General features: G+C 50.6%; 1 protein-coding gene across 1 annotated transcript; it reads right to left on the reverse strand.

Moving 5' to 3' along the window:
* Nucleotides 1-3,152: 3,152 nt before the first annotated feature.
* Nucleotides 3,153-11,179, reverse strand: PTRHD1 (peptidyl-tRNA hydrolase domain containing 1). Its single transcript, XM_039531648.1, has 2 exons — nt 10,809-11,179; nt 3,153-3,649 (listed from the first exon to the last, which is right to left on the reverse strand). Exons 1-2 carry the CDS (start codon nt 11,148-11,150, stop codon nt 3,479-3,481), a joined length of 513 nt encoding a protein of 170 aa, XP_039387582.1. The 5' UTR covers nt 11,151-11,179; the 3' UTR covers nt 3,153-3,478.
* Nucleotides 11,180-11,262: the final 83 nt, after the last annotated feature.

Here is an 11,262-nt window from a genome sequence, read left to right on the forward strand (position 1 = left end):
ATAACTATGGCCTTGCTCCTGCACCACTAGTCCATTGGAATAGTATTTTGCCCTATCGTAGGAAGGGAGATTGATCCGGCAAGAGAATGAGGCTCAGAGCACCTGGCTTCTACCCCCAACTTCTCTACTGGGTGTTCTAGGGTGATTCACTCCCCCTCTCTGCCCCTCATATACAGTGGGGCTATTACCTCACAAGAGCATGGTGACTCAATCCTTTAATGGCTGCCCCCTGCTGAGAGGTCCTTGGCTGAAAGTCACTCCCCACGGGTAAATTATTGTTGGACCCAGGCCTCCCTTTCAGGGAAGGTTCCCCCAGTTGAACTGCCACTACTGTGATCATTTAAATAAACTTTATTTGCTGTTCAGCCCACAAGGTGATGGCCCCTTTTGAAAAAGCCCAAGAGTCCTCCAGGAGTAGCCCATTTGTGTAGAATACGGCAGTGGTTTTTCCTCACCCTCTTTAACCTTATTTACATGGCAGTAGCCATGATATAGCGCAGCTTGACTTTTGGGACGCAATGTAACTTATGCTGACTCACATTACTAAGAAGGTAGAGAACCATGCATCAGTAGAGCGCTTGTTAAAGCTGGTGCCTCGCCAACAGCATTTTCTTTAGAGAGAGAGATGTTGCTTATGTGGCTGTGGTGAGGTGGAGGATTACTGATCCGGCCACAGGTGCACGCCCCTTTCAGAGGGCTAGCTACAACCAGGCTTTGTTCCCAGGGCTTGAGTGGTACAGTCTTTGAAAAGCCAAAGGCACCACCCACAAGCACCTCTTCCACTTGCTCGTGATCAAGGGCAGCAGGTGTCTTGTCAGTACTATAATCTGACGTAGACTGCAGGTACTGGTTTGGTTCCTGCACCATGGGGCAGAACTCAAGGCCATCACATAGCCAATGACATGCTTGGTTTGCAGCCAAGAGAGGGTGAGTGCTGCATAGGATACATCTCCCAGCGGCCTGGCAAATGCATGGGCCTGCATCGCTATGAATCCCAGAGGAAAGTTGCTGATGGAAAGAGGATGGGAGCAGGTTTGAAATAGTGATCCCTTGGGGCACATCTGCTCTGGCTTTCATGGGTGGACGCAGGAGCAGCTGTACTTGGATGCTGGGGATCTATAACCCCTCAAACCAGTTCTAAGGGGTCTCTTAGTAACAGAGCTCAGTATGCAAACCCGGTAAGCTGAAGCCAGAGCAAACATGAGACTGGTAAAGAAAACCATGTTTATTTTCAACCCAGTTCCATTGAAATAAGAACTGCGGAGTCACAGCCACACAGGAACAAAGGAGACTTACCTGGATAAAGAACTCACCTGGTTTATGAAAACAAAGTCAAGCCTTTTCCCTTAGGAACTACGCTGCGTGGGGTCACATATGGAGAGGGAGTGAGGCACTCTCTCGCCAGCAGTGCTAGCATCTTACTTTTGGCATTTCCTTTAGCTTGGACAGTGCTTTTAGATCCGTCTGTTTCCCTTTCTAGCTCTGGGCCATTAGCCCAGTGTGGCTGGCTTTGTAACAACACGTGGAATAATCTAAATCCTATCCAAAAAAATAGCGTCACTAACGCCCTCTTTGATGAGCATCACTAACCATTTCTATCTATATCATATTAACCCCTTGGGGTGACAAACTAAATGCTTGGCTTGAACCAAGACACTTGGGTTTATTTAAAACTCCCCATTAGACCCTGCAACCATGTGGCAAAAGAAATTGCCAGAAATGAGGCCTAACGCACAATGCATTAGTGCTTAGCACTGGGAGCTTTGAACAGTTGTCCCAGAGGGCAAAGCTGTATCTTCAGTAACACTCTCCTTCCGTCCTAGCACCGCTTGTATTTACTCATTCCCTGTGCTAAAAGAACAGATTTTTAAGCTCTCTCTTGTCTTTTGCTTAGGGGAAAACAACCTCAGGGCTTCTGCTGGATGCAGAGCTGCAGCAGTTGAAACAAAGGTAAAAGGGGAGAAACTGGGGAGAAGCATGTCTGATAGTGAGGTTGTTGGGTGCTCCCCGTATGTAGAAAGAGGCTAAGAAAAGCTACCAAGGCTGAGCAGCAGCAGAGCTGACAGTGTCACACAGGGCAGCTATTCGACAGTTATGATCCTTCATACAGAAATCAGAGAGGGAAGAGATCAGTTGGATTATCCACTCCATCCCCTTGTGACGGGTGCAGGAATGCTCCTTCCAGCGTACACTAAATAGTCATCGGGGCTTCAGAGCTCCAGGAGCTTTTCCTTGTATTCAGCCTACATTTTTCCCTTTCTTGATTTCATTCTGCGACTCCCCCTTTCTTAGCATTTGCTCATTTCAAATCCTTGTAAGTAGTGATGTCCTCACCCCCCTCCATTGGCATCTATATTACGGGGAAGCAAGCGAACAGCTGGCAGTGCCATACACGCAGCTGGATCTTATCTGAGGGCCCAAATTATAGGTTGTGGCAAGTTACTTAATACTGCCAACAGAGAGCTACCCTATAGCACTTAACAAGAGCTGCTCCCCACAATCAAACAGCTGTGGACAATTCTGCTGCTTCACAGGGAGGCAATGGAAGGGAGAAAGCCAGGCAGCGGTAGTGTTGGGAGACCTAACGCACAATCGAGCACCACAGATTGCAAACCCGGGTGTAACCGCAGGCCTGTTATGTGATACAGCAGCTATGATTTGGGGCTGCATATGCAGAGGCATCACCCCAGCTGTTAGAGGGCAGCCTGCACGTGGGTGCCTCATTATTTGGAAAACCCAAACTGGAGAGAGCTCAGAGAGGAGCAACACGGAGGATGAGAGGCCTGGAGGAACTGACTTAAGGGAAGATGGAACTAAAACAGTTCTAGCACGACTGAAAGACAAACTAAAGGACATCTCTCTACTCCCTATTCTCTATGGGCCATGGCAGGAGAAGAATTCAGCATCAGAGATAGGAGTAATGGGGTGAAATTTAGGCTGAATGTCCGAGAAAACTTCTGCCCTAGAAAGCAAGACCTGTTGGTCTAGGGAATAATTTCCCCCTGGATGCAGTGGATTTCTGGAGACATCTAAAAATGAGAATTGACACAACCTAGTGAGTTTGTTGTAGGGAAAAAGCCCACTCTGGCTGGGACACAGACTAAGTGTCCCATTAGATCTTTTCCATCTTTGCTCACTGCAATTTTGATGGGTCAAGGCTGATAAGTGAATATTTATTCTGAAATAAGATGCACTCATACATTCCACCATAATCCCTTTCCATGGAAGTGAAAGACAGGAGTGTGTCATCATCTCCATTGAAGAGCATTGGATTTAACGGCAACATGCAGTAAAAGTGTTATGTTCTTCAGCAGCTGCATCTAAAAATGATGCTTTTAGGACACATGCAGCTTTATTGTCTCCATATATATCTGTACCATTTTTACAGCCAGACGCACCCAGGAAAGCTACATGTTCTGGTTAAGTCTGTATGACACTATGAAGGTGAAGGGTCTCTAATAGGAAGCCAGGGTAAAGGTCATTTGAGCAATTTGAACTTCTTCAGATGCTGGTGCACTTCCTCCTTGGGGTAGGGTCTGAGTGCGATGCAAGTAGCTATGTTCTCTGGCTGCTCTATCCAGACTTTGTGATCGATGTTGTGTTGCTTCAGAGTCTCAGCTAGTGTCGTCAAGGCACCCTCATCCAGGGCCTAGAAAACAGAGGAGGAGGAGGTGTGAAAAATTCACTGTGAGCTCAAGGTGAGATTGCCATGGGAAGCCAGCAGTAAAGGCAGCCCTTGTGCTGACTGATCAGAACTTCCACCTCCGTACTGCTCCTCCCCACACACGCAGACAATTCCACCACCACTTTCTAGTTACACAGTATCAGAAGGATCTCAAAGCACTTCAACTGTGTGTGCAAAATCTAGAGAGAAGAATTACCCGCATGCAGCTGAAATGCAGCCAGTTCTGGGATGGAATGTGGCAATCGATGGGGGCAGAATACTTCACAGCTTTTTAGGAAGAGAAAAAGAATAACTCTACCAGTGAAACTTCAAGAGACTCACACAAAGTTAGCCAGGACATAGTGGTGACGCTGCCATAAGTACCTAGTGTTCCTTAATGGAGGCAAGGCCTCCATTTTATATATTTGTCCAAAATAAGTCCAATTCTTGAGGGTAACTCAAGTCTGCAATTCTGCCTACGGGAGAGAAATCCTACCACCAAAAAAATACCAGGAGTGATTGGCAGAATCTGCTTTCCTGTGATTCAAAGAGCAGCCGTGGACAATTACTGGGAAAAAAGTGTTGCCACAGGACACAGGTGATTAGTAACATAACACGCTGGAGAGTGCATAGCACTTAACAGCTCTCTCAGTCTGTGTCCTAAGAAGCTCAGAATCTAAGGTTTAATCTATACTACAAAATAATCCTGCACCCCTAGGTGACACAGCTATGATGTATATGCAACTGAGCCGGCACAAGAGTGCTCCTGATGGTATAGCTCCTATTGTTCAGAGCTATCCAGTTTAGCTATCCAGTAGAAAAACCTCCTCCTGTCAGCTTACACTGCATATACACTAGGGGGCGCTGCCAGTCTAGCTAGTCAAAAAGAAAATAGCAGCACAGACCAGTGGTCTCCAAAGTGGGGTGCGCGCACCGCAGGGCGTGCGCAAGACGATCCGTTGGGGGGCATGGCAGGAGGCGCGCCGCTGGAGGGGGGAAAAAGGGCAGCCAGAGGAGGGAGGGAGCGAGCAGGGAAGCTGCCCCTCCTCCCCCCGGCAGGCAGGGCCACCCGGAACGCAGGGGCTTTAGGGCCCTGGGCTGAGGGGGCCCCAGCCTGCAGCTCTAATGCCCCTTTCAGAATGCGGCCCTGCATCCTCCGGCCTGTGGAGGAGCTGCGGCAGCCGCGCAGCCAGCGGCGGGAGAGAAGTGGCGCTTTCCCCTTTAGAGCGCCGCTGCCCCTGCTCCTCCCGAGTCCTCTGGCCCCTGCTCGCAGGGCTGTATTCTGAAAGGCGCATTAGAGCCTCAGCCCAGGGCCCTCAGCCCCTAAAGCCCCTGTGTTCCAGGTGGCCCTGCCTGCTGGGGGCAGGGTGGGGGGGCAGCTCCCAGAATCGTGGCCATGGGGGCGGTGCCGCACTGCACAGAGCCACCTGCACCCCCTGCACCAAACAAGAGCTGCCCCAGGTAACTGCTCTGCACCTCCTGCCTGCCCCAGCCCTGAGCCTCCTCCCGCACCCCCACCCTGAGCGCCTTCCTGCACCCTAACTCCCTCCCAGACCCCCCACCCCAGCCCTGAGCCTCCTCCCGCACCCCCTGAGCGCCCTCCTGCACCCTAACTCCCTCCCAGACCCCCACCCCAGCCCTGAGCCTCCTCCCGCACTCCCCACCCTGAGCGCCTCCTGCACCCCAACTCCCTCCCAGACCCCCACCCCAGCCCTGAGCCTCCTCCCGCACCCCACCCTGACCCCACACCCCACCCTAACTCCCTCCCAGACCCCCCACCCCAGCCCTGAGCCTCCTCCCGCACCCCCACCCTGACCCCACCCCCCCTAACTCCCTCCCAGACCCTACACCCCCAGCCCTGAGCCTCCTCCCGCACCCCCACCCTGACCCCGCACCCCCACCCTAACTCCCTCCCAGACCCCCCACCCCAGCCCTGAGCCCTCTCCAGACCCCCCAGCCCTGAGCCTCCCTCCCTCCCAGACCCCGCACCCCAGCCCTGAGCCTCCTCCCGCACCCCCTGACCCCACCCCTAACTCCTCCCAGACCCCAGCCCTGAGCCTCCTCCCGCACCCCTACCCTGACCCCACCCCTAACTCCCTCCCAGACCCCCCCCCAGCCCTGAGCCTCCTCCCGCACCCCCACCCTGACCCCACACCCCCACCCTAACTCCCTCCCAGACCCCCCCACCCCAGCCCTGAGCCTCCTCCCGCACCCCCACCCTGACCCCACACCCCCACCCTAACTCCCTCCCAGACCCCCCCAGCCCTGAACCTCCTCCCGCACTCCCACCCTGACCCCACACCCCACCCTAACTCCCTCCCAGACCCCACCCCAGCCCTGAGCACCTCCCGCACTCCCACCCTGACCCCACACCCCACCCTAACTCCCTCCCAGACCCCCCCACCCCAGCCCTGAGCACCCTCCCACACCCTAACTCCCTCCCAGACCCCCAGCCCTGAGCCCTCTCCCGCACCCTAACTCCCAACTCCATCCCAAACCCCGCACCCCCAGCCCCGAGCATCCTTCCTAACCCTAATCCAGACCTTTGAATCGCTATATCACAAGTGTTAAACCAAGATTTTCAGAAAGAATGAAGCATTCAATCACATTGCTCTCACTAAAAAATATTATTTTTTGAGAGCAAAAGGTTTTTTGTACAGTTAAATAAAATTGTTTTTAAAATATAGTTTTTCATCTCTCATCCTTTTCTAATTTCTATTTTTTTAATATGTTTTATAATGTACATAATATATTAGCATTAGTACATGTATATAATTTATACATAAATACATATATATTGAGGGGGTGTGCTCCAAAAAAATTTTACTGATAGGGGTGCGCGATCAAAAAACTTTGGAGACCACTGGCATAGACAAGCCCTAAGTATGGGCTTAAATGGGATCAGATGCTTAAATGCAGGTGAATTTTGATTGCATCTGGAGTGGGGTTAGGAGTTCTCTTCCAGGGGACTGGTGGGCATGGACTCTGATGGGGGATTTATCAGACAGTCATAGAACTGGAAAGGACCGAGAGGTCCTTTAGTCCAGTCCCCTACACTCATGGCAGGACTAATTATCTAGACTATCCCTGACAGGTCTAACCTGCTCTTAAACATCTCCAACGATGGTGATTCCACAACCTCCCTAGGCAATTTATTCCAGTGCTTAACCACCCTGACAGTTAGGAAGTTTTTCCTAATGTCCAACCTAAACCTCCCTTGCTGCAATTTAAGCCCATTCCTTCTTGTCCGATCCTCAGAGGTTAAGAACAACAATTTTTCTTCCTTGTCCTTGTAACAACCTTTTACATACTTGAAAACTTACGTCTCCTCTTCTCCAGACTAAACAAACCCAATTTTTTCAATCTTCCCTAATAGGTCATGTTTTCTAGACCTTTAATAATTTTTTGTTGCTCTTCTCTGGACTTTCTCCAATTTGTCCACATCTTTCCTGAAATGTGGCACCCAGAACTGGCCACAATACTCCAGTTGAGGCCTAATCAGCACAGAGTAGAGAAGAAGAATTATTTTTCATGTCTTGCTTACAACACTCCTGCTAATATATCCAGAATGATGTTTGCTTTTTTTGCAACAGCGTTATACTGTTGACTCATATTTAGCTTGTGATCCACTATGACCCCCAGATCCCTTTCCGCGGCACTACTTCCTAGACAGTCATTTCCCATTTTGTGTGTGCGCAACGGATTGTGCCTTCCTAAGTGGAGTATTTTGCATTTATCCTATTTACTTCAGACTATTTCTCCAGATCACTTTGAATTTTAATCCTATCCTCCAAAGCACTTGCAGCCCCTCCCATCTTGGTATTGTCCTCAAACTTTATAAGTGTACTTTGTGTGCCATTATCTAAATCATTGATGAAGATATTGAACAGAACCAGACCCAGAACCGATCCCTGCGGGATCCCACTCATGATGCCCTTCCAGCATGACTCTGAACCACTGATAACTACTCTAACTAATCCAATCAACATGTATTGGATGGACACCTCGATACCACACTATTAGCACAATATAAATGGAGATGATTATTCAAGTGCTCAACATATTCAGAAATGGGGAGCGATGTGCAGAAATGGCCACCCAGGACCTACAAGCTCCACGTGCTGTGGGCCACCACAACTCCCTTGCATAGCTGCTCACTAAACATCTCAGGTGCTTTGCCTATCACATTGTTCAAGGGTGTATATAAAGGTTGCTCCTTTTTCTTCCCCACCGCATTCTTCAGTCTGCTGAACTAGAAGCAAAGCATTCTGTCCATGTAGAGGGATGTTCAGCTCCTGCACGTGATGGGCAGAGAAGCAGATTCCTTCCTGGGTGCTCACACCACATATCAGATGGTTAGCGTAGGAGGCTGCTACCACACAGCACCACACTGATCTACTTTTTTCATGGAAGTGACAAGCCAACTCAACAGATGGGCCATGGAGTCCTTCAATGCTCTTCCCTCTAAATGACCTCTGGCATTTTCAAGCTTGTGAGCAGTTTTTCCATCTGCATTTGCCTTTCTGTAAAAGGAACCTATGGCTGTGAGATCAGATGTTACCCGTGAGGGCTCTGCAAAGGAGCAGTTTAACACCACTCACACCCATGTGTGATAACCCCTTGGATGCACAATACAAATATGTTTCATGGGAAATTCCTCCCTTACCGTCTCCCCTCATTGCCTCCGCAACATCACCCCCTAGATGTCACTGTTCTATCAACCTGAGCTGACATTCTATCCCCACCAGCCCTCTTTCTACCATCTCACTCTCACACAGCTGAGTCCTCAAACCTCTTCTTGGTCACTCAGATTTGCATCCTCAGTACCTCTCTCCACACATCCAGGCTCTTGCAAACCTTGCTGCTGCTTCCTTTACAGTATATCTTCTGGTTTCCCTCCCTGCCCTCTCCCTGATTCGTAGCCTCTTCCTTGCATTATCCATCTAGTTTAGAGTGGACGTTCTTTGGGTCCAGGTTTCATTTTCCTGACTGCTTGCAAAGTAGTAGATGGTACCATAACATTGTAGGATAGCTCTCAAGGGCTGGTTTTTCATTTTAGGTTGGCTGCACAGTGCTGGGCTGGCATTTTCTATAGAACATTGAAAAAGCCTTACTGTGACATCAGACCATAACTTAAGGCTAACAAAATATCAGCGTGCCCTTTCAGCAGTGTGTATGAAAACCAAGACTTGAAGCCAGACAGGTACCAACAGGAGCAATTTTAGAGATGCTCCACACACGACTGCAGATTGAACAATGAACTTCCCCCATGCATTACTTCAGTTGGGCTATACCAGAATACAGACAGAACTACAGAATGAAACCAACTCCGTATGCAGACAGTTCCCAAATAAGTGTCTCAAAGCTGCATCAAGTTAGTTTTGAAAAGAACTATTGCCACCTACTGATCTTTCACTGCCAATAGACAAACCAACCCTCAGTTCTGGCAGCAAATGCAGCTGCTGAAATAGACATGTTGGGGGAAGAGATGACAACTTATTACAACAGGCTGTAGGAACAACAGGGAAGGATGCTTTTTAATAGTTGTGACTCAGCCTCACAACTATGCTTTTCGTCTGTATGAGGCTAGTTTATATGGAATGAGGGACTGATAGCACTAGCTCATGCCAAGAATAGCATGGACAGATAGTCCACTTCTACTACAAGGTAAACAATAAAACCTTGCCATCATACAGCACTTTTCATCATTATCCCCATTTTACAGATGAGGAAATGAAGTAGAGAAAGGTCACCCAGGAAGTGTATGGTGAAGCTGGCAGAACAGCTCCCAGATTTTCTGACTCTCAGTCCCATACTATAGCCACCGACCACACTGCCTTTGGTAGAGGCAAAGATTGCTAAAGACTAGGTAATTTCCCCCTGAAGTATTCATGTTATGCTCATACATATGAATAGGCCAAGAGCCAGGAGGGAGGTTCAGTAGGACTACCTGGATTTGAGATGGGATACAATGCCACATTCTATCCACACTGCAAGGCCACTAACGTGCAAGTTGCTTGAGAAGTGCGTGTGGTGTCCCTCACAACTAGTCTACCTATACAGCAGCCTTCAACTATTGCCGAGCAACAAAACTATTTCAATAACTCAAGCAACGTGCTACTGGCTTGTGGTGGGGATTGTTACACGTGCTGTTACTTGTATGCTGAAGTGTTGGATAAACGCAGCTTTCTAAAGTGTCGCAATCTGCCACGCCCTCATCTCACAGTTTAGAAGTAAACAAATACCCGTCAGATGGTATAGAAATTCCTGTACTGCAATGTCCCACTGGACAGATATTTGACTGTATCAGATTTAACTGTCCTGACAATTGCTTCTCTCTTTATGCCAATGGAATTTCTTTAATCCAATTGACAGCTGAGACTTGTAGACTCCACAAGTCATTTGAATTCTGGAGCATCATCTGCTGGAACCTGTAGTCTCCATGAGCAACTGGATCAAAATAGAAGCTACAGGGTGACCAGATGCTCTGGCTTTGCTCTGCTTGGCCTACTTTTCTGCAGCCCTACCTGCTATCTGCCGCCCCTAAAGCAGGGGCTGCCAAATGTCCTGTGCTTTGACAGTGCTGGAGATAAAGCTTGATACTTTGCAGAGCCATGAACCTATGCAGGCACCTGCATCCATGCCAGGATGCTCTGCAGGACATTTTCCTGGTTCACTTCACAGAGATTCAAGGCTGGCACCTCTTCCTTCTGACAGGACCTGGCTTTAGTGCGCGGAACACACACGGGGAGCAGCACTAGCCCCGTCCCAGGCTTCGCCCTCACGTAGGGGAATGAGAAATGCAGCACTGACCTACTGCTTGGCGCTAGATGAAGCCGGGCACCCCGGGGGCTGTTCCCTTCCCCTGCATTATACCCAGAGCGCCCAACTCTGCACAAACCTGCCCCCCGACATCTCCCGCACGTGTGGTCCTCGTGCTGCTGGAGCCCCACCAAGGGCCTCCTGGGACCCCTCTCCCCACAGGCCTCAGCCCCACTCCCCACCATGGGCCCCTTGCCCCCCACTTCTCCTTCTCCCCACTAGGGGCACTGCTGGCACCCTGCTCTGCCAAGGCCCCGACCTCCATGGCTCCCCCCATAGGCCCCGGCCCCAATGCCCGCGGGCCATACAGCGCCCCGCTCACCTCCAGCACCACGGTCCTCATGCTGCCCCCCTCAGCCAGGTAGGCCCCGGTGTCCGCCTGCCCGTAGTGCGCATGCACCACCGCCAGGGCCGCGTGGCAGGCCTGAGCCACCAGGGCCCCCAGCGGCCACGAGAGCGGCTCCCGCTGCAGGTCCCCCCGCAGCACCACGTACTGCACCAGCGCTCGCGCCGAGCTACCGCCGGGCGCTGCCATCTTAGCGTACGGAAACCCTCCGGGAAGGAGAGGCGCGGAGCATGCCGGGAAAGGGGCGCACTCACGGCCACCTTGCGGTACGGCATCATCGCGCACGGCATGCTGGGAAAATAAATCAGGCGCCGCCATCTTCTCGTATGGAATCGGGGTGACGTTTACGCGGAGCATGCCGGGAAAAGGGTTTGCTCACCGCCATTTTCCAGTACGGACTCACTCAACCCGTACGCCAGGCTGGGAAAGC

The sequence above is a fragment of the Mauremys reevesii genome, linkage group 3, assembly GCF_016161935.1.
Source record: "Mauremys reevesii isolate NIE-2019 linkage group 3, ASM1616193v1, whole genome shotgun sequence".
NCBI lineage: Eukaryota > Metazoa > Chordata > Testudines > Geoemydidae > Mauremys > Mauremys reevesii.

Excerpts from the sequence above, each read along its gene's own strand:
- PTRHD1 (XM_039531648.1), bottom strand. The coding sequence starts at position 11,150 with ATGGCGGCGCCTGATTTATTTTCCCAGCATGCCGTGCGCGATGATGCC. Across the intron at positions 3,650-10,808 it reads TGAGGACCGTGGTGCTGGAG|GCCCTGGATGAGGGTGCCTT; the intron begins GTGAGCGGGGCG and ends TCTGTTTTCTAG.